General features: G+C 37.6%; 1 protein-coding gene across 7 annotated transcripts in view; it reads left to right on the top strand.

Annotated features, from left to right (window-relative positions):
- Positions 1–27,720, top strand: part of LOC110048315 (centrosomal protein of 70 kDa-like) — a 204,090-nt gene that overhangs the window by 6,205 nt on the left and 170,165 nt on the right. For 4 of the 7 annotated variants that reach the window (XR_016206041.1, XM_020754113.2, XM_089284926.1 and 1 more), the window contains exons 2-4: positions 6,223–6,277; positions 13,408–13,439; positions 26,381–26,486. The exons of 1 other annotated variant lie outside the window; for it this stretch is intronic. Coding sequence is in view for 4 of the 6 variants with exons in the window: in XM_020754113.2 (XP_020609772.2) it covers positions 6,223–6,277; positions 13,408–13,439; positions 26,381–26,486 (193 nt within the window). In the remaining 2 variants the exon portion in view is untranslated. Of the gene's footprint in view, positions 1–6,222; positions 6,278–13,407; positions 13,440–26,380; positions 26,487–26,513; positions 26,691–27,720 lie in introns of those variants that run through there. 2 more of the 7 variants (XM_089284927.1, XM_020754118.2) reach the window with 2 other exon arrangements.

Raw genomic sequence — 27,720 nt, 5'->3', positions numbered from 1 at the left:
TGTCAAAAAATGGAAAAATAGTACTTGTGTCTATTTCTTGTTATGTTCTCCATTTTTTGGTAAATTGGAGGAATGTCTTCGATCTTGTCAGGGATACTGTTCAATGTACACGATTTATTGAAATGTCTATGTAGCTATTAATGGTGGTTGGCGTGCAAGCAGCGTCCAGGGACTTGGAATGCACTAGTGAGATCTTGGCGGGACCTTCGAAAGATGGCGGAGATTGAGAAAGCAGTGACTGCTAGTTACATGAAGGAGCTTGTCGAAAAACAAGCAAACACACACAAAGAAGTAAGTGAGATATTAAGGCAAGGATATCCAGGGGTGGAAGGCCTGCCTGAGAGAAGCGTTTGGCGATATTGTGCAACGAACAACATACAGTGACACGATTCGAGTTTGACATCTGTACCTCTCGACAATGTGGTAGCTTCTGCTATTGCTAAGGTGAGAGCACGTTTTTAATGTAGAAATTGTAGAAATTATCGGCAATCTGCTTAAGTGATACTTGGGGAGAAATCAATTGAATACTGCCACTTAAAAAGACTTGTTTGTTTGTTGATGAGAGTTGAGTCACACGCAACACTCATCAGGACAGGATCATTGCGTGACGACTTAAATGAGACAAGAACTATACTACTGGATGTTATGCTATTAAGTTATGCAGTTTAACACTCACAAAGCTTGGTTCTACCTGGAACTTGGGAGAGGTGTCCATGGGCTTGTCAAGTCTTTGGATGAACAGCTGTAACTTACCTTCTATTTTGTCTTGCACAGGAGCCATAATTGGGAATGGAGACCACAATTCTTGGGATCCATGTGCACCTATGATATGGGACAATAATATTTTGCTATTTTTAGAACAAATTGCGGCACTCTAACGACATATATCCGTGTGGATCCATGGACGTTATTGGTTCTCACGCGCATGTTGTCATGTTGCATAATTAAATGGTGAGAGTTGTGAGATTCTCTCGCAGATTTTTCACAGCGATGTCAGGGAATAAGGCAGGGAATGAGGACAGGGCACTTATATAAGACTTCAATAATTATTTTGCGTGGTGAATGAATAATATCTGCTTGTGCTAGTTGTACCTGTAAACGTTTGCATTTGTTCTGACTTATGAATAAAGTTTATGTAAGAAAACTCTGTACTCTGGTATTGAGTTAATTTGTGAGTTTCCAAAAACCTGTTTTTGATAGTTTCTTATTGTTTCTGTTTGTTTGGCGAGTTTGCAAAAGTTTTTGAAAGGAAAGTCTGACATGTACAAGTAGCTCATTTTCATAGTGCAGCATGTGCACTTTCAAGTCCGAGTAGGTGTTTTCAACAAATCTTGACAAAGATTTCTTTCATTATCTTTTGTGCTGAGATGCTGCAACAATTTTCAACTAGCTAAAAGGCTACTAACATCATGTGTGTTTCTTCAACGTAGTGAAATTTTACACTGCGAAAATAAAATAGACAAGGAGTTTTGATAACTCAAGTGATGTCAACCAACAAAATTAAAATCGTTTTGAGTTGATTAAAGAAAGCGTCATCATAACTTTGCTGATTATTTCTGCTGTATTCACCCATTTTCAGCTAAGCTTTTAATATGCTCTTAAAGGGGCAGTCTCACCAAGATTTAGTGCTACTTGAAAATCCAATGAAGGTGTTGGTATTAATTGGAAATCCACTAGTAGTTGCCTAACCTTGCTAAAATGCACGGTACTGGTCATGAAAGTTGTTTACAACTGCTGTAGCTATGGACAAGTAGGAAAGAAGTGGTCTAAAACGTCGGTCCGACGTTTTCAAGTTTGACAATGTTTCTTGGAGGAAAATCTCTAAAAATCATTGATCTCTTCAGTAAAGATTGAATTTACAGGCTGTGTGCCATTTTTGTTGTTTTAAGGTTATTTTGTTGATCAGTGACTGCGGCTTTATAATTTTAGCATAGTCTGCACAAAAACTTAGAAGACCTCTTGTGATACTGCCCCTTTAAACATTAATCAACTTTAAACATTTAAAAACTAGAGATATAGTATGAGTTTGATGTATGTTTTCACACGAATATGCGAAAGTCCAATTTGCCATGTTTACTGACTGTGCAAAAGAAGCATCGGTGGGCGCTCTTATTCATCAGTAACTGACAGTTTATTGGATTTTTACACAAGCAAAACTGAGCAGTATCTACAGACATAAACTTATTGGCCCTTGATGAAACATGAAGCATTGCTTATAATTGAGGCGAACTCAAATTTTTTTTTCACTTTTTGGTCAAAATAATCCCCTCAAGCGTGTGGCAAGAGGAGGGAAACCTTGAAGTCCTGAAACATTGCTGTATCCAAATATATCCAGCTAGTTTTTGACTCATTCATGTGTGCATGCGCAATGAATGAGTTTTAGCGATGCTGGCCTTTATCTGGGAATCTGCATGGACATTTAATCCACGTAGACTTTGTAATTAGTGTAGGTGAAAATTAAATGTTGATTAATTTATGCTGATGTTAACCGGAAATTATGGTGCGAGAAGAAAGAAAGCGAAGCGTGCTGACTAGGGCTTGAACCTCGGCCTGATTTCAGTCGCTGGATTTCAAGGCAAACTTGTCATTCACTTGGCCATCTCAACATTCCCGCACTAATCTACACCAAGAAATGCTCAATATAGCTGGGGTGTTATCGTTGGCCATCTGAAAATGCCATCTCAGCGCTTGTTTTACGGATGTTGTTCCATCAATGCCAGATGGGATGTATACTGTATAAGTTGTTGATATACAGAGTGAATTTGCCTGGAAATATTGAAAACTTTTAGAATTGGTGGAGCACAAACTATTTTCGAGATATTCCTCCACTATGGTCATTACAGGCTCAATGAGTGTAAGCTCTTCAGCCCAAGGGAGCCATTGTGGATTTTGTCTTTGTGCTTTAGCGATTTCTGGTGAGTAAATGTTTATTTTGAATTTGCTTCAAGCAAAACATACAGCCCACACATCAAATCGAAATGACCCAGAACTAAACTAAAGCCTGTTCAGGCCTTAGAGCCCAGAATTCGGCCTGGTTTACGATCATTGTGTGACAATTGCTATAAAGCTCCATTTAATACAAATCTATGAAATGAAATGCCATATGATACTTTATAATAATGGCCCTAAGTCGAATGATAAATTCAGTAACAGATGATGTCCTGAATTTCATAGAGAGGAAACTGTGCTTCCTTGCTGATTATCATCGTCGTGTGTTACACACATAGGCTCGGATCAATCATGCAAATTAATGAATCTACCCATGAGACACAAACTGATGATCTTATAAGCTGTGTGACATTTGGCAACCATTACTGTCACCCAAATGGGATCAAAATGCAGGTAAATAATCAATTCAATGCCTATATCTTAGATTGTTGGAAATAGAGTTGATGAGAGTTATCTGCAGTGTGTTTGCTTTCTTTAGAATCCTGTCTTTCTGGGCCTGGGTCAACTAAAAAGGGATGTGCCCTATTTTCTGGTAACTTCCAAATTATTTATATTTTTATCTTAACCTTTTTTATCTTTTGAATTTCAGGGGCAGCAGTAAACTGTTAATGTTACATCTGCTGTATTATTCCTGGCTACCCAGGGATTAGATGAAAAAAAAATAGGTACACAATGCATACATGTGTCTCCTGCCTTTTGTTGGTGAATGTTTCTTTTATGTTGGGCAAAAGAGCAACAAATATTGTTTGTAAATCCTTGCCACACATGGTAGATGTTGCTACTCCAGTATCGACTTCCATTTGAAAATCAACATCTTCAATCCACACAGTCAGGAACCTTAACTGCAGGTGCAGATATCTTTGAGTCATGTGACTCGGACTCTGAAATGAAAATTGACGTATGGAAACAGTCTTCCGAGTCGCTTGCTCCTAGTTCCTCGGAACCTTCAGCGAGACGGACATGTTCTCTCTCTTTCCATAGCTTAGGAGAGGGCTTCCTGTGAGGACATTTAGATTGCAAATGACCTGTTTTGTGAAACTTGAAACACTCTGTGCCTTTGTATCTGCAGTTATCCTGGGTGTGATTTGTGAGACCACAGCTGTGGCACTGCTCGTTGTCTCCAGTGGGCTGACCTGATTTTCCGTCTCTTGCATGACCTTTACCTCGCTTTTGAAAGCGACCACGTGACTTTCAGTTGTCACACTTCATTTCATTCACACCACCACTGGCACCGGCTTCTCCCCCATGGGAATCTTTGTGTGCAGCTTCTTGCGTGATTGCCTTACATTCTTGGAATGTAAAGATTGGTGACAAGAGTTTCTGCTTGACATGTTGTGAACACAGTCCACAAATAAAATAATCGCATAAATTATCATGCAACTATTCATTCATGAACTCACATGTACATGTACCAGCTAGTTTCTTCAGTTCGTGTACAAAGTCAGCGATGGACTGCCCTTGCTTCTGAACAGCAGAATGGAAATGGTATCTCTCGGTGATCTTCAAATGTGTCAGCTTGAATTGCTCGTGTAGCAGAGTCGCCAACTGAGCAAATGTTTTCAGATTACTTGAAAGGAATTGCTTCCAATTGATGTCAATAAAATCGCTTGTCATTTAGCAGCATTGTCTTTGTTATCCTTGATGTCATAATCGGTAAAATACTCATGAAGTCTTCCTAGGTAACTTTTGATGTCCTCTGATTTAGCATTGAACTGGTCATAAGGTGGTCTACCTACCATAATTTCCTTTGTTTATTCGGTTCGTTTCGGGCTTCCCGTATGTATTTTGAATTACTACGTGCTCACTACAGCTGTTTCTGAAGCCAACATTAACTTTCCAGAATTCTCATAGCCACTGTTAAGTACTGAAGCTTTAATGAACACAACAAATACAAAGCTACATTAAGCACATGGCGGACCTGATCCAAGATCAGGTAGATCTGATGCAACAGAACATAAATGAGGCTACTGATGTACCCAGACTCTTAAAAGGCGGGAGTACAAAATACACCACACTCAACAGACATGTTTAGTCCTCTCCAGCTACAACTGCACATGTGCTATTAAATCACAAATGTGTGACTCATAAATGCAAGGTTAACAGTTAAATAACACAACACAATGGGTCTTCGTTTTAGTCCAGTGGATCTTCATTTTAGTCCAAGGGTCTTCATTTTACAAATACAATACTTCATTCACAAATACAGAGCTACGTTGAGCACATGGCGGACCTGATCCAAGATCAGGTAGATCTGATGCAACAGAACGTAAATGAGGCTGTGGATCTACCCAGACTCTTGTAAGGCGGGAATACAAAATACACCACACTCAACAGCCATGTTTAATCCTCTCCAGCTACAACTGCGCATGTACTATTAAATCACAAATGTATGACGCATAAATGCAAGTAATGAGGCTTCGTTTTAGTCCAGTGGGTCTTCATTTTAGTCCAAGGGTCTTCATTTTAGTCCAGTGGGTATCGCTTTGGTACTCCAAGGGTCTTCATTTTAGTCCAGTGGGCTTTAGGTCCTGGGTCTTTGTTATTGGTTATAGGGTATTCACTTTTTTTGTTAATGGGTTAGGGTTAGGGTTAGGGTTAGACGGTTAACATCAGACCAGAAAGAAATTGTGATAGGACACGATAGGAATAAGTGACTGACTGTTTGGTCTGCATTTATGCAAAAGGGACAATCTGAGTTTTGAACCCCTTTTCATTTTGCACAAAAATATTATGCACTTTGTGTAAAGAGAATTATGAACAATCTTGTAATGGAATATTGAAAGTTTGATTTCTTTCATCACAAAAAAAGGGTAAAGAATATGTTTTCAAAAACGTCTTGTGAAATTCTTTTTACTTCCTTACTTGTGCAGTCTACCTTTTAGTTTTGGTGAATTGTTTCCCAAATTTCTATTGTGGTCAAATGAAAGTCAAGTGAAGTTGCACATTGGCATTTCTAGTTTGATTGACACATGTTTTCGATTGGTCAGTTAGTACAGGAGGAAAATTTCTCCTCGCACTAATAAATTTGGTGCATTGAGGTGTTAAAAGTCCTTTGCAGCTGGACCACATATAACTGCAAAGGACTTTGAGAAAGCAAGTGTACCTGGCTTTAAGTTTAGTCTGGTCTATAATTCCCATTCATTTTATTTATGAAGCTGGTATTTTACCAGTAGAAGAACGATTTGTTGTTTTCATTTTGTAATTTTCATGTATAATTCATTGTAACAGTTGTTATTAACAGTGCGTGTACTTCATGTTGATTGTATTTATTAGGAGAGAGAAGAAAGTGACATGCTGACATTAAGTGGGCCGTATGGATATCCTTATGGTGAGTTAAAGTTAATACGATTTTAAACAGTTGTTGGATTAAGCTGAGGTTGATTCAGTAATAGAGACATTAAGTACACGTATACAGCCTGTATCTCCAAGAACTTGATCCAGTTATTTTCATTATATAACACTTCAAATCAAATATTTTTGCTCGCACGTAATTGGTTTAAACCTGTCCCATGCCTGAATATCTCCCAGCTAAAAATATTTTAAGGATAATAAACATAGTAGCCTCCATTTGGCGTAAAAATATGCTCGGATATTCGTCCTTGAACATCTATTGTTCAAAGCTCACAGTTTTCGTACTGAAAGCACAAGTTAATTTAATCTGTCTTTGTGGGGACTCATTTACCAATGTAGGATGTACTCTTGTTGAAACGCTTCTCAGTACAGTTGTATTAATTGAGATCTTTTCCCCTAAAGGTGATAACAAAATAAGAACATTCTGTTCTGTGATTTGACGTGACTATTTGAGAATTAAATTAGTTGTTGTTTATTGGTGAAATGAAAATTTGCATTCTGAATGAAAGACAATCGCTTCTCTTCCATTTTTTCATTAGATCTATAACTTTCTTCCATTTGTCTTCAGTGGTGGGAAAAAAGCACATCTTCCTTATATTTTTGAAAAGGAGACCTCATTGCAGACACTTACTAATAGCATATTTCAGTGCAATTTTAGGGACCTTTCAACTCATAGAACTCATGCAACTGGTGAACTGTGTCTCATCAGAGACACTAATAATATTTCAGCACATGTTTTAGGAAGGGGCCTTGCCAACTCGTAAGACTCACAACTAGTACAACTGCTGAAATGAAATCTCATTACAGACACTTAGAATATTTCAGGGCAACTTTAAAGAAGGGACCTTTCAACTTGTATGACTCGTACAACCCATGCAACTTGTGAACTGTATCTTATAGAGGCACTTAGAATGTTCCAGCACAAGTTTAAGGAGGGGACCTTTTCAACTTGTACAACTCACAATTCGTGCAACTGGTGAACTGTATGTCATTATAGACACTTAAAATATTTCAGCCTATGGAAAGAGCCTAACTGCATTTCATTAAGGAGGGGACTCCCTCCCCTCCCTCCCTAACTTTCATGCAACTAGTGAACTGTCTCACTTGAATTGCGTCCTTAGAAAATTGGCAATTAAATTTGTTGGCCAGTTGTGGAAATCTTGTAGCAGCCCGCTTTACGAATCACTTGCAATTGAGACCGTTGCTGTCAGCATACAAAATTGCCTACTGCATTCATTGGTTTAACTCTGTACGAAAACTTGTATGTGATTCAAAGGATGGAAAAACTAGGGGTAGTGCTCGTCTTAACTTACATGTAGATGCAGTATTTTCTCAGTTAACAACAAAGAACTGATTTTACAAAGTGGGTTTAGTGTAATACAGATATTTTAGGAAGTGGTCTTCTGGTATAACAATACTGTTATCAATTAGCAGTGAAATTGGTTTCACCATTGAGTTTTGAACTTCGGATTGCATTTTATACACATGTAACTCATTACGTACTAGCACATTATTTCATGTCTGGTTGCTCTATGAAAGTTCAGGATTTGATGTTCAAGAAATTTTGTTTTACAACTTTAAATGAATCATTTTGTAGATAGCATCAAATTTGTTACTATCATAAACTGCTTCTCCTTCCAGCATGGTATGCTCCATAGCATGCCAGTAGTGTGCCAGTTTCTGAGAAGCCTGGCTTTGCTACACTTCCCTTTCAATTCCCATGTAGACTAGGTCTATTCTTGATTTGGGTTTCCTTCCTAGAAACAATACTGAAGGTGACACTCTTGTTGAAGGGGTGATTCTGTAATGAGGTAGAAATCTTGATACTCGTAGATTTCCATGTCTCCTCCATTCATCTTCATTCCCTCCCAGAGTGTTTGTACCACTCTCTCAGCCACTCCATTAGATGCTGGGTGACAGGGTGCAGTTCTGAAGTGATGGATCCCATGCTGTTTGAGGAAATCTTCAAACTCTTTGCTTGCAAAGTTGGTGCCATTGTCTGTGATGACAATTTCTGGATGGTGGCACTTGAAGTCAATGTGGTCATTGGAAAATTCTCCTTCCACTTGGAGTGAGCATCGCTACATTTCCAACTAGTCATACCAGCTAGTCGTATGAGCGTCGTGCGCTGTTTCGGATTAAGGTGAGTCACAAAATGACTGGAATGCACAACTTCTTGTTCCTTTTTATTGGTATCGAGGTGTTGGATGGCTTTGCAAAGTACTTTGTGTTCCTTCCAGTGTTTCTCTTGGAACAGTTTACTACAGTATTTAACTGCCATGCATCCCTTGCACTGCCAAAGCACTGATCTGATTGCAGTTTCCCTCTTGAGTGCGCCTCAAGTTGGTTGCCAAGATGTTGTCCTTCAGACCAGTTTCAAAAGATTTTAGAAAAGTCTTTTGGATCAAGGGAAAATCGTAATTGATTTCACAATCTGCTTCTTGGCTAACTAACTGTGAACTAACTAACTGTGTTTTGAATATTCATCCTGAAGGAGGAACTGCTGGGGCGCTTCCTTTGGTTGCTTATAGATGGTGGCGACTTGTTGATAAAGCTCTGAGGCCGTTTTCTCATGGTAGTGCACACAAAGAACTTTTCTGAGTTTTGCCAGGGTCAGGTCTGGGAGGGTCTCAACATAACTCCTTAAACTACTGTGTGGTGAAATTGAATGTATAATCGCATCCATGATATCTCTCTCTTGGTAGCCCCTCTTAAGACCAGAGTCAATTTGGTGGGTCAAAGAAACAAATGTCAGCTTTTCTGTTTGGCCTGGCTCGCTGATAGCATGGTGTCAAGAGTGTCCCAGTACTCACAATGTTTGGCCAAATTCCTGACCACTACCACGTAATCTGTCACTGACTCTCCTTTGATTATGGGTATCATTGTTGAACTTAAACCTTTGCACAATTTCTGACTTTTTAGAAGCCAAATGATCCTGAATCAACTTAACCAACTTCCTGGTATGACTTTCCTCCCTGTTTTTGTTGGGGCTAGAAAAGTTTACGTCAGCTTGTAAATTTTACTTCCACACACACTCAGTAGAACTGCTTTCTTTTTTGTGTTGTCATCCAAATTCTTATTTTTGCATCAAAGTAATGCGCCCAGCTTCCCATCTTCTCATCAAATGCATCTACTCAACCAAATAAAGTTGTCATTTAGATCCTTGCCACCACATTAAGTGAATCAAGGGAGGAGCCATTTGCCATTAAAACATACAGCTACTTGAAGACAGCCCTGTGTTCAACTCCACTGTTTAAATCCCATGATTTGCAACTCAACATACAGTGTACATTATTATGTCTTGTGGCATCATGTAATACATTACAATGGCCTTCAGGGTTTTTACAGTTTCATTATGGTTATAGAGCAAAGATATGTCCCAAATTTTTTTATTTGGATGTTATTTTCCCCTGAAGTTGAGCTCTAAAGCTCCAGCTTGAGCCAGGCCCATCCAAGTTAACCAAGTTTCTAAGCAAAAAGAGTGCAGGTTCCAGTATGGTTGTGATGTTACCTTGGATCAATGGCAAATCTCGAAGCAGAAAGTTTTTTATTTGCTGGTATGCTTCATGTAAATGTCATTCGCTGAAAAGCTTTAAAGACCTTATGCAGACTAGCAAGCAGTGGTAACAAGAATGTGGATCACAATAACTTTGCACATAATCATGTAACTATGTTGTTACATTAAGGCTGTGCTCTAAGAAAATTTTCAGGGAGCGCTTCAGGCTCCCAACAATGCCAGCTAGGGTACCCAGCTTTCCAGGCTGGTCGCCCCAAAACAATTAATTCATCAATTGATTAATTAATTAATTAAGATTTATGATTAAGTTAGGGTTCAATTAGTTAATAATTAATTCAATCATGAAATTAAATTGTACACTCAAGTAATTTTGAAGATTTTTAGTTTTGTTGTATTTCGTACACTGTCAGATTACTCCTGGCCACTGGTTTGTTAGTATTTTTATACTATTTTAGTGCTACCCTCTTTAAATAAAGTCTTTACTTACTTACTTACTTACTTACTTACTTACTTACTTATGCAGAAGTTTGGTTTTCCTAGTAAACATACCACCATATAAAATTACTGGTATGTTAGAATCTTGGTCTATTAGAATCTCAATCTGTTAGAGACACACTTTCACAGTTGCGCTTTTTAATGGAAATCTGTAGAAAAATAACATCAGAAAACTCTGTTAATGAACATTTTAATATTAACTACACATATTGATTGATTTATTAGTAATTATTTTAGGTTTACCCTCTGGTTTTAGATTAGCTTAGGGAGGGCCATTATTAAACTACTGAGTCATCAGTAATTAATGTTACCCTCATAAAATGAAGTGTTATTATTATTATCAGTTGACAGCGAGTTTTTCAATTTTGATTTTTTCCAAACTCCAAAATGTAAAGCTGCTGAGACAGTGAACGTGATGGTATTTCTGAGAACTGTGTGGTGGATTTCACGGTTGCCTGCATAAATGACAACTGAAAGCTGTGTAAAAATAGAAACATGTAGAGACAACAGGAGCAGAATTTATTCTATGAAACTGTTGTAATGCGGTACGAGTCATGCGGTATGCATATGAAGTGACAATACGAGAATGAACCCATTCAAGTTTCGTGCTAAAATGGCCCAAATAAAAATTAATCCACCCAGTTAAAGAATTTACTTGAAAGTTTTCTAGGTTATCTAGTTTGACCAAGAAGTCAACTTATGTACCTGAATATACGTGGAGAGTTAAACTTTTCAGAAGGTACATGAAAGCTTTGATACATGTGTAGCTATTCTTGTGACAGTCTGGCCGATGATAATCTTTACTAAGCTGTGGATTCATTTCTACTTTTTTTACACTTGCAGGAGGCCACAGAATTGCCCAAATAACTATGTATTAGTATTTTCTTGTTCTTTAACCAAACTTTCACACACGTGGTGGAGTGAGTTACTATTTTTAGCAGCCACAGTTTATTTTTTTAAAATTAGCAAACTTGTGATTTCATGAAAAAACTTAATTTATAAACTACTCGCTAAATTTAGAACTACTTAAAAGTTTCATCAAAGATCACAGAAATAAGTCGTGAAATCGTTTCAAGTTAAGTGCTTACAGTATCAAGTATGGATAAAATGAAATTGCTAACAAATCTTCGCTATTAAAATTTTGTTTACTCAAGACATGTTTATTTGCAGACTTAGCCAAATGGCAAAAATTTGCAAACATTTATATGAAGAATTCTGTTTTATATTTAAAGAATTATGTGTTTTAAACACTAAAACATATCAGAAAATAATCTCCGGGGAAAATCGAGATTTTCAACACAAATTTTTGCATTATCTGTGCGGTTTGTCATGTGCGAAGTAAAGCGTGGAGGGAAGATTGTGTTTCATGTTAATTCATGTGAAACAAACTTGGCAAAAACTTCGAAATTGAAAAATAAAAAGCGTGTTGTGTGAAAGGATATTTTTCTCCATGTAACACTCATGATCAACCAGAAATTGAATGTTACAATCAGTCGCCCGCTTTACCGCAGTGCTGAGTGGCAAACAAGAGAGCTGAGTGCCTGGCTGGGTGACTAGTATTTTTTTTAGTCACCCGAGACCATATGTGGGTCGCCTGAGGTGACTGGGCAAGTCTGGAGCACAGCTTTGCAGTTTTTTAGCTGTCCTTTACAAATTGAGAGCATTATGAAGTGACCACTTTCTAAGAATTTTGGAGAATGTGAACAACTATGGCTGATTTTTTGAATTGCTATTTGGAAGTGAATGCCTTTGTGTGTTTTTTTTTTCCCAAATTGACATCATTAGGTACCAATCTCCAAACACTCAGTGAACTTGGATGGGCATGTCTCTGTTAAAACCCTGTAGGCAATATAGATACTTTAAGTTTACTCAAAAGTACACAGAAGAATATTCACTTTGTCTTTAAGCATGAGCTTGTGTCCTTGTAGACAGTTGTGTACTTATATTTTTTTGTTTCCCAAATTGTGAGTACATTTTCTGTGTGCTTAAATTAATCAGGTTGTTTTGAAACAGTAGGGTCTTATTTCGGTGTTTTCTATTCTTGGTATCTGAAAGGTAATTGACGCATAAAACACTTCAAGGAATTTAATCAATTGAACTACCAGAAAGTTTTCCACAATTTGTTTTAAATCTTTGATTGACATTGCTTTAATTTCTTGTAGTTTTGTGACCATTAGCAGCAATAAATACAAACACCATAATCCTATAATTATAGTTTATGTATGTTTTTCAATTACTAGTAGTTTGTCAGTATTTTTACTACCTTCAATCACTAGAGTCATGCAAACACTATGAAGCTTTTATTTTCACTTTAAATGCGATGCTTGAAAGGTGATACGTGGTGACATGAATCTTGCGGAGATTCCCCCCATTAACCTTGCAGAGGAAAAATTCTCGGAGACCAAGACTCCTGTGGTGAATCTTGCCAATCATTTGGCGGTGGAATGTTGCTTTCTGCTGAATCTTGGCAAGATTCCAGGAATTTTGCTCCCTGAAGTGAATTTTGGCAAGACCAGGGCAGGATTTTGGCTGCCGAAGACTTTGGTTTCTGGCAAAAATCCCCCCCTCCCCGCATTCCTCCTGTGAATGAAAAGACCTGTTGGCCAGAATCTTGTAGAGATACCAGAGTGTTATTCCCACCAAGGTTGTGGCAGAATCTCTCCCAGATCCTGGTCTTAATTGTACAAGGGCAATTATATTTGTGGTATACATAGAGTGTTTTCTCAACAGTGTGTGCTCTGCTTCCTGCCAAAAGTCTCTGACTGGGCAACCTTAGAGAAAACAATTATTATAATTCCTCGTTACTTGTAAATATTGACTGCTTTCACGTTGGATCTACTAACATCTTTGTTTTGCTACATGTATACAATCATAACTTGTAATTAGTTAATAACAGGTCACACATGGATAACCAGTTTTGTTTCCGTCAGGAAATCCCAGTTATGATCAGATTCCCCATAAGTAATGGAAAAGGGTTTATTTTTCTCATGATGTTCTCTAGGAGCAAGATTTTATGTTTAATTATGTACTTGTGACCTTGCAGGTGTTATGCATTGCAGATTGACTAACTAACAATGTAATTACATTTAATGCAGGTGATGAAGAGAGTAAAGAGACACCCAAAACAGTAAGATGTGGAGATGTGTCTTATTTTATTTACCTGTGTTTTGTTCCTACATGTTTTATAACGTGCAAAGTAAGCTCTTGACAAGAGCACAAGTTTAAGGTATCATAGTAGGTGGATTGATAGTGTTTGGAAATTGCACTCTCTTATGCTGGCACTTTGAAAGAAAACCCCATCAACCTATACATTTTCTGAAAGCTAACAATAGTTATAGAATACAACCATATCTTTGAAATTTTCTGAAAAGTTATTGTCGCAGTGATATTAAAAGAAATACCCAGAAACACTGCTTTGCTTAAACTGGTTCGCTTCCGTGCGTGAGTTATCGGAGCGGCGCAGTTAACATCGCAAATGTTTCTCACACATCACCCTCAAAAATGGTGTTGGCGATTTTCCAGATGTGGTTTGGTTTTTTTTCTACACCCTCCTACAGTTTGATGTTTTTAATGTGGACGTTTCCTTCCACTACATGTGCAGAGGTAATAACTTTGAAATGGAAGTGAAATTAAACAAAGCCCGACACTCTTTTTCGAAGGAGGTACCCTTGAACATACCTGCCAATTTTGAGCCAATTCTGTCGGAAGATGCACGTAAATGAACTATAAATGTTCATCATTATATGCAATTTTATTTTATTGAGAAAAAGATGAAAAACCTTTTATGAGATTGGTATGATTAGGTGTTAAAAATCCCCTCCACACTGACAGATGTTGGCATGGGTCAGTTTACCACAACAATGGGTTATGACAACTTGAAATAAACAGACATCTACAAATCTGGCGTGGAAACCTGTTGCAGTTAAATCGTCCGAGAGGCGACAAACTACCAAGAGCTTTATACAGGTTTGTATTTAAACCGCCAGACTTCTTTTACTTAGAAGATTTTGTTGGCGGCATTGGTATTATGTTGCTTGAGTTTAGGCTTCTTAGTTCTCCAGACATTTTTTGGAACTATGCCTCATGAAGCCAAAGAGAGGAATCTCGAGGTCTATATTGTCTACATCTACATCTGCACTTGACTCTCTCGTTGTGGAAGTTTCAGAATCATGTCTGTTCTCCAGCAATTTCGTGCGACTAGCACTAGCTTCATCGGCGGGACTAGTGTCCTTGAGTTCCTTCAACCATTCTTCTTTGTTACAGTGCTACCCATGATCGCTCAGAGCTAAAGATCTTGCTCGAGGCTGAACCTGTGGGTTCTACCAGATTTTTGCCTCTTCAACTTCTTCGAAGACGAAAATGGGCAAGAAGTTTCTTGCGTTTTCGTCCTGACATAAAGAAAATTTGACAAGAACAAAAGCTAATTTGTGATGAAACAACGAGATTGAGAACAGTTTGCATGCGCAAATGAAATATTGCATCACACGTGACAACTGTTGATGAATTTTACTTAGAGGTGTCAAGGCGCTGTAAGAGGTTAATGAGATTCAAAAATAGTTTTTCTCTTTGTCTTAAAAAGTAACAAAGCTTTTTTTCTCCATTCTTTTTGCAAAATATTTATCTCAGTTTTCTCAATTGGAACAGCAAAAAAAGATTTTTCACATTTTTTGTAAAAATCCACCCACCATGATACCTTAAAATGTAAAGATGTACATAGGACATGATGTTTTTGTCGCTTCCAGTTTCCCATAACATGCTTTATTATGTACCCAACAAAATATTGGCAGTGTCTTATCTCAATACAATACATAAATGTAGCTTCTGTCCAGTGGTGCAGAGGCATCATAAAGCCTTGATAAACCCGTAAGTCATCAGCACGTTTTAAAGAACCAAAATGTGCTCTCTGATGTTTGAACAACCTGATACAATCAAGGTATTGGCATTTGAAGTCAGATTGATCCAGGCCGCAAAGTCCAAGAGCAGTTCTTGCCCAAGAAAACAATCCTCTCGTGAGTTGTGGCCCATTTGCCCAGCATTGCCATCATCAAAGTTTGGAAAGAGAGAACTGATTTTAGACTTATAAAATATTTCTTGTAACGACTGCCATGTTTCCTGCGGGTGAGTTATAGAGAACCCATTTCGGCATGCATTGCAATCATGCACAGTGGATGTTTTCTGGCTTTAGAAGCCTGGTAAATTAGAAGTGGGAGGAAGTGGATTTTACGAAGTTATGGACACAGGGAGTACCATAGATAATGGCCAATAACTAGCAATTGATTATAACAGCAATTTTATTTCAAATTGGCATGATTTGTGGTGTTTTGAACTTATGGGATCAGGGGACTCAACCCTAACCTCTAGAGCCTTGTGCAATCAACATTTCGCTCTGTCATAAGTCAAATGAGCATCTCTGTGGTCATGCATTCTCCTGAAATCAACATTTAACTGTTTCCCAAGTGAAAAAAGTGCCTTTGAGGTCAGCAGAGGACATGAAATCAACATGTATGTGTTTTTTTAAAGTGAAATGAGCATCTCTGTGGTCACGCATTCTCCTGAAATCAACATGTTAGTGTTTTTGATGTGAAATCAATATCTTTGAGATTATGCATTCTTGTGAAATCAACATTTCGTCGTTTTGAGGATGAAAATCTGTGTGACTACTGTGCCAGACCCAGGCTTTTATTCAGGATTCCGTGAGTGGCCTTTCAGTAACAAATATGGGGCCTAAGGCCCCATTCCATTAGGGGTGTGTGGGGGCATGCCTACCCCCAGAAAATGTTGAAACATCGAAGCATCTTAGGTGGGTTTTTTTGTGATTTTTTTAGCCGATAAATGTGTCGATTGGACTTGAATGATAATGTGTTGTTTTCATGGAAACAGGTCTTTTCGCCCCAAGTCCGTTTCGTCCCAACTGAAAGTCGTCTTGCCCCAACTCAAAGTCGATTCACTCAAAGTGTTTTAATGCAAATTATGGAGTAGCTGGCTCCCAAATATGTTTCATTTTCTATATTTCCTTCCTCAATATACCTGTTCACTGGTTCGCCAACGATGGTATGAAGTTGATTCACCAATGTCCTGGATAAGTTTGTATATGTCAGTTCACCAATGTCCACAACACTCATGGCTTTTTGGAAAAGGTCTGAAATGTATTTACAAGTTACCAGAGGGATAAAATGTTACCTTTGTAAGATGACATGGGTCTTTATAAGTTGTTAGTGTCTTTTGAAATTGTTTGTTTCATGCTCTCCAATCTCTTTTTCCCCATGCCATGTTGATGATGCGCTGGTTGATTGATGGCTGATTGTATTTGAAAACTTAATAAACCTTCCACATCTTTTACCTGTAGAGTATGAAATGCCCTTTAAACCTTTCAATTAAACATTTGAAGTTAAAGAGCCATTAGGCGTGAATACATTTGTTTGATTATGCACTTAGAAGTGTTACTGCACTCGCATAGCAATAAAGCTGGAAGCAGAGTGCATATCCCGTTCTACATCCTGGTCCAGGACCTCCACAAAGAAGCCAAACTGTTCGCAATACAAGTAAGACTGGTCTCTCGTCGTAAGCTACAACAAATTAAAAGGCAAACGTTCTGTGGTCTTCGAACTAAGGTTTCTGAGCTATGGGATGACTATGCATACAAAGATATATCAGTGGAGCAATTACTCAAACCTTGTAGCCATCTCAGTGGACCAGTTAGGTCATATTAGGATTCATTTAATCAGAAACAGTTAAAAATAAGCCTCCGCTTGCGACGGTTGTAAATAGGTTTGGGCTTAGTCGGCTTGGGTTCCGTTTAAAAACAGGTCCGGCTTGGTTGGAAATTAGTTTCTTGATGCAACTGTTGAAAGGTCAAAAAAACATAAAAAAACATTATTTGGCCTCCAATACTCCCTACCCTCTGTACTGCCTGGAATACTTCCTTTGAGCTAACTGGTGAAAGAAGCAAGCCTTGCTCTTTAAGTGGCACTAGATGTTTACTCTTGCCTACAAGTAGGCTCACCTTTGAGTCACATGCGCAAGTGGCAAGGAGCAAAGCGATCCAGCAGGAAGGAGTCTGGTGAAGAGGTGCCCAGAAAGTGAGCCTGCCCTGATCTCTGTAATTTTCTCATTTCTGCTTCGTCTGAGCGAAGTGAAATACCATTGGTTGAAAAGTGGGAAAGGTGAGAAAACTGTCAATCGATTGTGTTTGATGACAGCCGATTAAATCCCCATGGAGTTTGTAATTTACCACACAATAAAAAACAAGGTGTCCACATTTGGAATCAGAGGAAGAGTGGAGTGTGTGTATTGCTGATGTTTTAACAAAGTTCCAGTCTATTTCTGGTTAAATTTCAAACTAAAGAGGGAGCAGGAAATAGCAATTGAATGTATGTTAACGAATCATATGCCGACTGCATATGGGAAGAATTAATTATTACAAACGTATGTGATTGCAAGCGGGTAATGAAACAACATGAAGGCGTTTGCCCATTTACCAGCATCATCAAAGACCAGACTGCCAAAACAAGATCACTGGGAATCAAGTGTGTGTCCTTAGTAGACATAGTAGTAGTAGTAGTAGTAGTATACTTTATTTACCCTTGGATTGTCGAGTAGCTTTATCAACTAATGTCTCTGAGCATTTCAACAGCACAATGGGCAAAGACCAGACCACATAAGACATAAACTTTAACAGTTTTTCTTCGGGGTATCGTGCGTGGATATCGCGCGGATATCGTGTGTGCATGTTGTTATGAAAAAGATTTACAATTTTCCAGAGAAATCTGAGCAGCGAAAGTTCATACTTCTGGTGAAAATTAATTGACTTACTCTTTACTTCGGTTTGCGGGGTGGAAATAAAAAATTTGCAGAGATCAGAGCAGGCTTGCTTTCTTGTCTCGCCGCTTCGCTGCTTGATTTCGCGCACGTGGCTATGCCGTGCATGCTTGTGCTCCATCGTGACCCTGCTTGCAGGCTAGATATGCGTGGTATTCAGTGATCATCTTGCTGGTAAGATGAATCAAAGGAAACTGAAGAAGTCATGGACACATTTGTATCACCCATAAATGTAATAAAAACCATAAATGTAATACCAACCATAAATGTAATAAAAATTAACCATAAATGTAATACTAACCATAAATGTAATAACTTTTAACCACAAATGTAATAAAACCACTAACCATAAATGTAATAAAATTTGCCCATAAATGTAACAAACTGAACAACCATAAATGTAATATGGCTTAACCGTAAATGTAATAAACTGGCTACGACTTCCAAATCAAGGGGCTACAAACTTGTCATTCTCTTTGTGCACTTCTTACTTCAGGACACGGGCCTCTTGCATCAAGTTAGTATTTTAATTAACCCAGAGACCAAAACCGAAGAAGTTATAATTATGGTCTGCGAACATTAAGGAAGTACCCAAGTATGATTAGAAAGTCTATATACCAGAGCGTTTGAAGTGCTGGTGGTTGATGATATTCCATCCATTTGAAAGAGATTGAGGTTCTCTTAATTTACGCCCACTCTTGAGTGCCTCATTAATTCCTATATATACATTCTGGAATTCTGGAACGAAACGGACTTCATCCGGAAATCACACGACAGACGGATTTGTCCGGAATAAGGTGTACTTTGATCTCTCAAGAGTCCGTTGTCCGTATTATAGAGGTGTCACACACACTATGTCACTCTTTATAGCAAAACCTTACTGGACCTATACTTTGGGGTCTAAATTTCTTTAGTAAGTTTGGTCTCGTTAGGGTGTCTCGGGAAAAACCGCGATATTTCACGCCGTATGGGCCTCGTTTAGGACTGCACACAAAGAAATAGTATTTTTGTTTCTTTAAGGAGTCAGGCCTTTAGGGGTCTTATTGAAAATTTCAAGTCAATTTCACGAAGAATGAGAATGGCAAGTTTGTAGCCCCTTGATTTGGAAGTCACAGCCAGTTTATTACATTTATGGTTAAGCCTTATTACATTTATGGTTGTTCAGTTTGTTACATTTATGGGCAAATTTTATTAGATTTATGGTTAGTGGTTTTATTACATTTGTGGTTAAAAGTTATTACATTTATGGTTAGTATTACATTTATGGTTAATTTTTATCACATTTATGGTTGGTATTACATTTATGGTTTTTATTACATTTATGGGTGATACAACATTGCCTGATAACATTTACTTGATCTATTTAACAAACTGACGTCAGTTTTTTATGCGTCTGTCCTCTAATTGATGTCAATTTGTTTTTTACAATAAAAAGACCCCAAAATGGTCAAATGCCAGGATTAAATGAGGGGAAAAGACACCGTAAACTTGCCGTAAACAAAGAGAAGTGAATTTCATTCAAAATGACGCAAACATTGTCAATAGCTTTTCTCGCTTTTGATTGGCTACTTAAAAAAGTCCATAAAATCTCATTGGTTAAAAAGTTGACAGTTTGACAGCTGAGAGTTGAACTTGAAAGCTTGCGTAAATTAAAATTTTATCCGTCTGTACTCTTATTGATGATAAAAATGAGCCAATCAGCATGTGAGAAATTAGACAGTTATTGTAAAAAATATGTTTATAGTTGATAATTTTTGAAATGACTTTTTGGAAGCCTCTTTGAAAGCTCAAGTAGTACACGTGTAGTGTAGCTAGGCAAGTAAACAAAAATCAAATTACAGGTTGTTTATACAGACTGCTTATAAATTTTAAAATAAAAGATATTAATTAATTTTGATGGGTATTCGAAAATAATTATTACTATATTGACTTGTACATGTAGTGTCAATTGACTTCTACAGTCTGTTGCATAAGGAAGCCATTAAATAAGAGTTCACCGTAATCACCAGTCCCAGATTAACACCCAGTCAGCAGTGCATTTTGGGTCTAGGTAATTTGGTTGTGGTGCTTGTTCAGTTAACATTTGAGTGTTGCATTATGAAAAGGCTGTATTGCAACTATGCAGAAAATATGTCACATGGTTTTGACGTTCATAATTTTAAGACAATCAGCTTGAGAATGCCAAAAATATTTTACACAATTTTACTTCAGTGGGATACTGATATTAGGAGGTATCCACTGTAATTGGCTAGGCTGTAGTGGTCTCCTTGCCTAGTAATAAAAATTTTTATGGATATAAGTATTTTAATTAGTTAGGCAAAGTTGAATAAAAAAATAAAATATACTTCAAACATAAACAATTTGGTTTTAGCTAGCTGGTAAATGGGAATAGAGAGTAAAGTATTTCTGCAAATATTATAAGAATCATTTCAAACAGTTTTCAGCATCCCTCCCAGAAAGGTCTACTTTATAAAGCTTGGCTGAAAATGATACTCTGCCATGAAATCCCTGCTACATGTTTTACCAAAAAAGTTCAATTTTGTTTTTGAATTTGAACCCAAAGTGAAGGGGATGTTTTTATTTACAGTTATATAAGTTTTCTCCATGTAGCTATGCCCAGGGGGAGGGAGAAGGGACCTAACCATGTATTGCACCAGGAGGCTCTGCCCTAAGGTCATTATACTTTCCCTTTTGTATAGTGTTTTTTCCAGAAAAGGTTACCCTTTCATGTACATGTAGCTTCAAGCTTGAAACCCCTCTTTCTGTGGATAAATTAACAATGTGTAGTTCCAGAAAATATCCATACCCACCCTAAGGAAGGTTAACGGAAATTCCATGGGGGGGGGGGGGGGGGTTAAAAGCCTAATTTTTTAAAGGTAAGTATGGCACTAAAATGGGATTTCCAGAGGGGTGGGGGGTGGGTCAAGCTAAAAAAACCTTCCGTGGGAGGGGTAGGGATATTTTCTGGAACAACACAATGCATGTTTAAAATCCCTGCCTTTTGGTCATACCTCCTGCCCGATAAAATGTGCATCTTGAGTCAACTATAGGGAGTCCCCTCAGCTTGATGCAACACAATATAAAAAGAGTATTACAGATTGTAATGTACACAATAAAAATAACAGTAGTTTTCTTTCTTGGAAACGGAAATCACATTATTTTTATTCCTATCTTGGAAAAGGTGTGTGTTCATTTCACTAGCAATGCAGAAATATTCAAAACGATTGTTGACAGGTACAATTAATATCTATTTCAAGTTTTGATTCCAGTTGTTTACATATCTCATTTCGAGAACAAAAATAAGATTATACATACATCACCAGCCACTATGCCTGTTTGACATGGCTTGTGTTTGACATGATTGGACAGTAAATCTCTTGCAAAAAATAGATCTACACAGTCTCTTGGATGCTAATTTGTCTATCCATCACTCAAATGTTAGAGCATATTTACTCAATCATGGATGCTGACTTGTATACTATTCTTCAAGAAGTTCTCACTCTGGTCGAACTGCATAGAATACAGAAGAAATGTAGTGTGAAGAACAACGAAATTAAAAGATTAAGCAATTTTAATTTTTTGTTTGGAGTGAGCTTATTCTAAAATACAAAATAACTAAATCATGGGTTTCAAATTTAAGATAGAAGTGCTGCCAGAATTTCAATGTGTACCGGTACATAAAAAAGATACAATACAGAAACAGGCTACTTTAGGCTTACCTTGGACTCTAGAAGGAGAGAAAGTGAGTGAAATTCTCCAGCCAAGAAAAAAGCTATGAGCCACGTCTGGTAAACAAGATCTCACTTCCTTGCTTTGACTAACAATTCTTTGACCGATACATGATCGCAGTCATAAATACCTCTCAGCTTTCATCTACGAGTGATCAAAAGCCCTAGGCAAAATACTAAATATTTGAAAAGTGAAACACGTGAACCACAGGCAGACCTCTCTATGTGTTTGTAGTTAATAATTGTTTACATGAAACAAAGAGAATCTATGAGGGTTATGAATAAAGCTCTGAAAATTGCATATCTAAATTACATATTGGTCTGAATATCCCAATGAAGTTAAATGACATGTTAATTGACTCGTGTTGTCTTTTTTCGTCTTGCTGGGCCGGCTAAAGCGTTTCAAATCTACCAATCAGCGCTGATTGGTAGATTTGAAATGGCCTGCATACCTTGAATTCCGTTGGTCCCTGAGTTTGGCATCGATCCTATTGAGAAAGCTGTATTTGTGATTTCAGCATTGATTTTCTCAGAAAATGTTGAAGGGATGGAGCTCAAATTCAGTGAAGAGATAGAGAAAAATCTCATTGATCAACAACCGTCACCATTCAGGTGAGGTTTTCAGTATTTTGGGATTAATTCCAGTTTGAAGTGGAAGAGGTCGCAGCTAGTGGCTGCCAAGTTGCTAGCCTTGTCTCCCCACTTGTCTTATGGGTCTCCGGCCAAAAGTAATTTCGTAAAAAGACCGTTCAGACGGCCCAGGAAGATGGAAAAACACCACAAATGAGGTGATTAACGTTTCATTTAACTTCATTGGGATATTCAGACCAATATGTAATTTAGATATGCAATTTTCGGAGCTTTATTCATAATCCTCATAGATTCTCTTCATTTCATATAAACAATTATTAACCACCAACACATAGAGTGGTCTTCCTGTGCATGAACTAAAATGGCCGCTCTCAACTTCGCGTATCCACGACTAAAAAGGGTCTCAACAGTGTTTCTTTTGTTCAAGTTAACCATTGCTTTCTGAATCGTGAAAAAACTTCAGGTGAACTAACTTTTGGTCAGGGCGAATCAACTTTTAGTTGGGGCCAAACAACTTTGAATTGGGGTGAAACAGACCTGGGGCAAAACGACCGTAATTCATTTTCATCACCAAAAACCTAAAATAGATTTAAACTGAAGTTGCCTCTGCCCATACTAAACACATCAGTTAACATTTGTCTGATATTTGTCACAGTAAAGATGATTGTGAAACGACAAGTGCGGGTTCACAAGTTAGTACTTCATGTAAGCGTTCCTCAGAAGGAATGCTTCTTGCCGGTTTCATGAAGTTCCTTTTGGTGACATCGGTTCGGAAACCCACGTCTTGCTCTACACGGATGATAACGGGAAAAGAGTGCCTGGTATTCACCTATGAAGTAACCAAAGAAAACTTAAGTTGAATAAAGTGATGGTGAAATGGTGTTCAAAAGCATTTCCAGAATCACTGTAGAAATCAAGTCATTTTGTTGAAACTATTATAAAAGTACTGACTGCAAATCAACAAGATCTCAGTTTTATTTATTTATTTTCCCCTGAAAAGTTGCTGTCCCCAGGATGGCTAAAAGCCTGGTGAGAGCTATCAATTGCACTCTGCACTATCTGAGATTGTCTCACCAGTTCCAATGATGTAGCTTATCAGTGCCAGGTCTATTTAACTCTGGAGAGTAGATTTTTCTCACTGGAAATTAATACTACTGTAAAGTTCCAAAAGTAACAACACAGTGAAAGTGGTGACCCCCCCTGAAAGTAGCATGTAGAACAGTATGTACAGTTAGCAGTAAAATGTTATCAAAGAAGTTTTTCGCTGTATGTATGGTCTATTTAATTATTTAAGACAGTTAACACTGGAGCGTAAATTTTTCTCCCTGGAAAATAATACAACTGTGAAGTTCCGAAAGTAACAACACAGTGAAAGTAGCGCCTCCCCCCCTTGAAAGTAGCGTATGGAAACAGTGTTTATAGCTAGCAGCAAAATGTAATCAAAAAAGTATTTTTCACTGTATGTGGTATTTCTCAAAAAGTGCCTCTGACAAGGATTGACCCCAATAGGTTTCTTTTGAAGTTCCATATATCAGACTTCCATCAGAATGAGTCCACTTCTTGCAAAATATGCTTAATCTGGCTTCTTGTAGACTCGTGATGACAACCATGTTTACCATGCAACAGCAGGGTCAGACCCTTGCTGACACAATAGCAAGGTCATGCAATTACAAGAAGACCCCTATGTTGATGTTTTCTGTCACCAAGGCGAACAACACAAAATAACAACATAAAAGGAACTTAATGACGTAACCATAATGACAAAAGGAAAAAATTATCTGTGTTGTTATGTTGCTATGTTGCAATTGTGAACTACGCTTTACAAACAGATAAGTACAGTTCAACCCTGCCATTCCCCGCCAGGGGAAATGAAAAATAGTTTGGAATAGCAGGGGATCAAAATAACCTGGTCAGCATTAACTATGAAAATAACAATTAATATAGGTGTCTAGAAAGTGAAGACCAAAGACCCCTCAAAAATGAAGACCTCCAAAACGAAGACCCCCTAGAAAATGGAGACGTGGAAAACAAAAACCTCCTTGGTATTCTATCCGTGAGACAAAAGATTGATGGCACAACAATAGTCTTAGTTTGGTCATGTACCGATTGTTTCAAATTGATTACATGGGAATTAAATTTAGTAGTACTACACAGTGATTAATAATAATAATAATAATAATAATAATAATAATGATAATAATAATAATTTTTACAACAAGAACTTTATTAAAATCTCCTCAGAAAACCTATTTACAAATCACACATTCCAGTATCATAGACTAAAATTTTTATGAAAATAAAAATATCATGAATAATAATAATGATAATCATAATGATAACGATAATGATAATGATAATGATAATGATAATAATTAAAACATACTTATACAGGATGGTTGCATCAGCTTTAGGGAAAAAACTGCTATCAGTGCAGGTCCTGTGTAAAAATAAATAGATAAATAAATAAATAAATAAATAAAATAAAATCAGTAAAACTAGAAGAAACTTACAATAAAATTAAGTCACATTAAAAGGGATTATTAAAAATAGTTGCACCTTTGTAGAAAAAGGCATGCTTGGTGTATTGTAAGTTAACTTTGTCTAAAATAAGGTCGTTACTATTCCTAGTTTTATAACGGTGAATATCATGATTTCTTACATTACTGTATGTCTGAGTGCGAGTTTGGAGTGGATATACCCATAGATAAAGCAATTGGGATATTTTGGGGGCCCAAATAAAGTTCAGCAGGGTGCTGTCTTTGTTGACCTAATATTGCGTGACGGAAGTGTACAATGCAAGAATATGTTCTTCAAATACATTTTTTACCTTGTTTTGCATGTCTTGCGTAAAGCTGCAAAGATTCAAACATCTGGTAAGGGATTTTAGCTCAGAAATTTGCATTAAACAGTTTTGTGTTTTTGAAGCTCATTGCAAAACCAAGATGCAATGGTGGCGTGACAAAACAATGGCTTACATTGAGTGTTGTGCTATTGACCTTTCATCTCACTGATAGAATTTCGAGGGGGGGTCATCGTTTTCAAGATCTCTGTCAATAGCCGGGGGCTAGTGGATTTTGCAGTCAGAGTAGTAGATTCTGTCCTTTTTGAGCAAGTGAAGTTTCCTGGCAAAATTTTGAGGGAATTCAAATTACAGAAGTACTGTATAAGATAAAATTCTTTGGGACTAGTGAGAGTGACGTTTGGGCTAATACATGATAGGTACAGCTTGCACAAAGGGCAACCCCAAAATGGGTTTTCTTTGCAGCCTGTTTTATGATGATGTTTATTTTGTAACTCTACCAGTAGAGTTCGAAATAAATGGGGGCGATAATTTTTAAGCCAAGGGGAACAGAAATCAATTTGAAATAATGGGGGAGTTTGAAATAACCGAGTCTGGAATAGCCCTTAGTAAATGACTGAAAAAAAAAAAGGCCAAATCCAGAGGAAATGGGTTTCAGTCCAAAAATAACTAAGTGATTGGAAATAACTGAAAACTCAACAATGCTTGTCCATAACACCTCTGATCCCCCTTGTGACAAACTTGCTGTAACTGTGAATTTCAGAGCACTTCAATCTTACTGAGAGTGAAAAATCACTACTCAGCAAAGGTCACACCTTTGTTCTAACTCAACCCAATGGTGATAAATACTCAGCTAAAGCCAATTGCAAGATATTTTACCCCTGCATTCTTAGCTTGTAAGTTCAGTTTGGTACAGAGGATAACAACAAATGCTGATGAGATCCAGCCATCTGACCAAGTCAACAATAATTTTATAACTACGAAACACATGAACACATGAAACCCATCCCCAGGAATAATCAATTAGGACTCTGTTTTTGCACATGGAACATAGACAGAGTTCATAGAAGAAGCTAGAGTAGATATTTATGATGAAGCAAATAAATGACTACATAAAATATCCTTTTGTAGGCAGGAGTGATGGCAGAATGGGAAGAGGTCAACTGCAAACTGAGACATCATGGCTATCAACCTGTCATGGTGTTACCTTCCAGCCGACTTCAACAGATTCCTGTAGGTTAGTCTGCAGATGAAAATAAGAAACTGTGATTTTCTGATTTCAGTGTTAGTTTTTTGTGGTTTGTTTTTATTTCATCATTGTTTCTGCTGTTCCCTTTGCAAAACATATGTAATTAAGAGTGTGTCCATGACAAAACCATGCAGGAGGTGATACAGCTCAAATCATCAATTTCACTCAAACTTGGATCAAATGTTGGGTTGGGTGAGTGAATGATTATGACAAAAAAAGTAGATAAAAATATTTTATTCCCTTCAAGCTAAGGGGAACTCCTGTAAAAATAATGATTTGACACCGAGTTCTGCATTTTTTATCAGCTGTCTTTGGTTTAGTATTTCTACAACAAGAAAGGCCATGTGAAAATGAAATCCACTGGATCATGTTCTACAATAATGTATCAGTCTCAAAGCACAGATATTCATATGAACTAGGCAATTTGATTCCTCTGCATGACTACATCTTAAGGTGATTCCTAAGTATTGCATTGTGCATCCCTACTGCGCATGATTTTTGCGTCGGTAGCGTGCCGCACATGAGCGTGTGCAACACACAACGTCAGAAATTTCCATCAAGTTATGCTCGACAGCGAAATAAATGCTTGTTTTCTCTTAACTGGAGGTGCAGTGGCCTCATGGTAGTGTGCTTGTCTCTGGATCAAGCAGTCTGGGTTTGAGCCCTGGCCAGGGACATTGTGTTGTGTACTTGGGCAAGACACTTAACTCTCGCAGTGCCCCCCTCTACCCAGGTGTATAAATGGGTACCAGCGAACTTAATGCAGGGGGGTAACCCTGCAATGGACTAGCGTCCCATCCAGAGGGGAGTAGAAATACTCCTAGTTGCTTCATGCTACAGAAGCCGGGATAAGCTCTGGCCTAATGGGCTACTTGGCTCGTATGCAGACTTTACCTCACGTTTCTCTTAAACAAGCACCGTAAGGTACCTTTTTTATTGTGTTAAATTAGTCTTTAATTCATTGTCTTTCCACTGAATGAGTAAGAAAAAATGTTAACGTCAGGTAACTGCCAAAAATGGTTACTTACCGTTTCACTTGTGACCTGAACCTTACCACCCCTAGAAGACACACACTAGAAATACTTTCTGTCAACTCTGATCCAAGATGTACATTTTTGCTAAGAAACACATACCAAATTGTTCCTTTAAGACGATGCAATGTATCTATTGAGACTTTTTAATATTAACTCCATGTGTTTGGCCACTAATACCCCAAAACGTA

Source organism: Orbicella faveolata, unplaced genomic scaffold, assembly GCF_042242905.1.
Source record: "Orbicella faveolata isolate gen_17 unplaced genomic scaffold, um_ofav_v1 contig_13, whole genome shotgun sequence".
Classification (NCBI taxonomy): domain Eukaryota; kingdom Metazoa; phylum Cnidaria; class Anthozoa; order Scleractinia; family Merulinidae; genus Orbicella; species Orbicella faveolata.
This window is presented reverse-complemented; position numbering and strand designations above follow the sequence as displayed.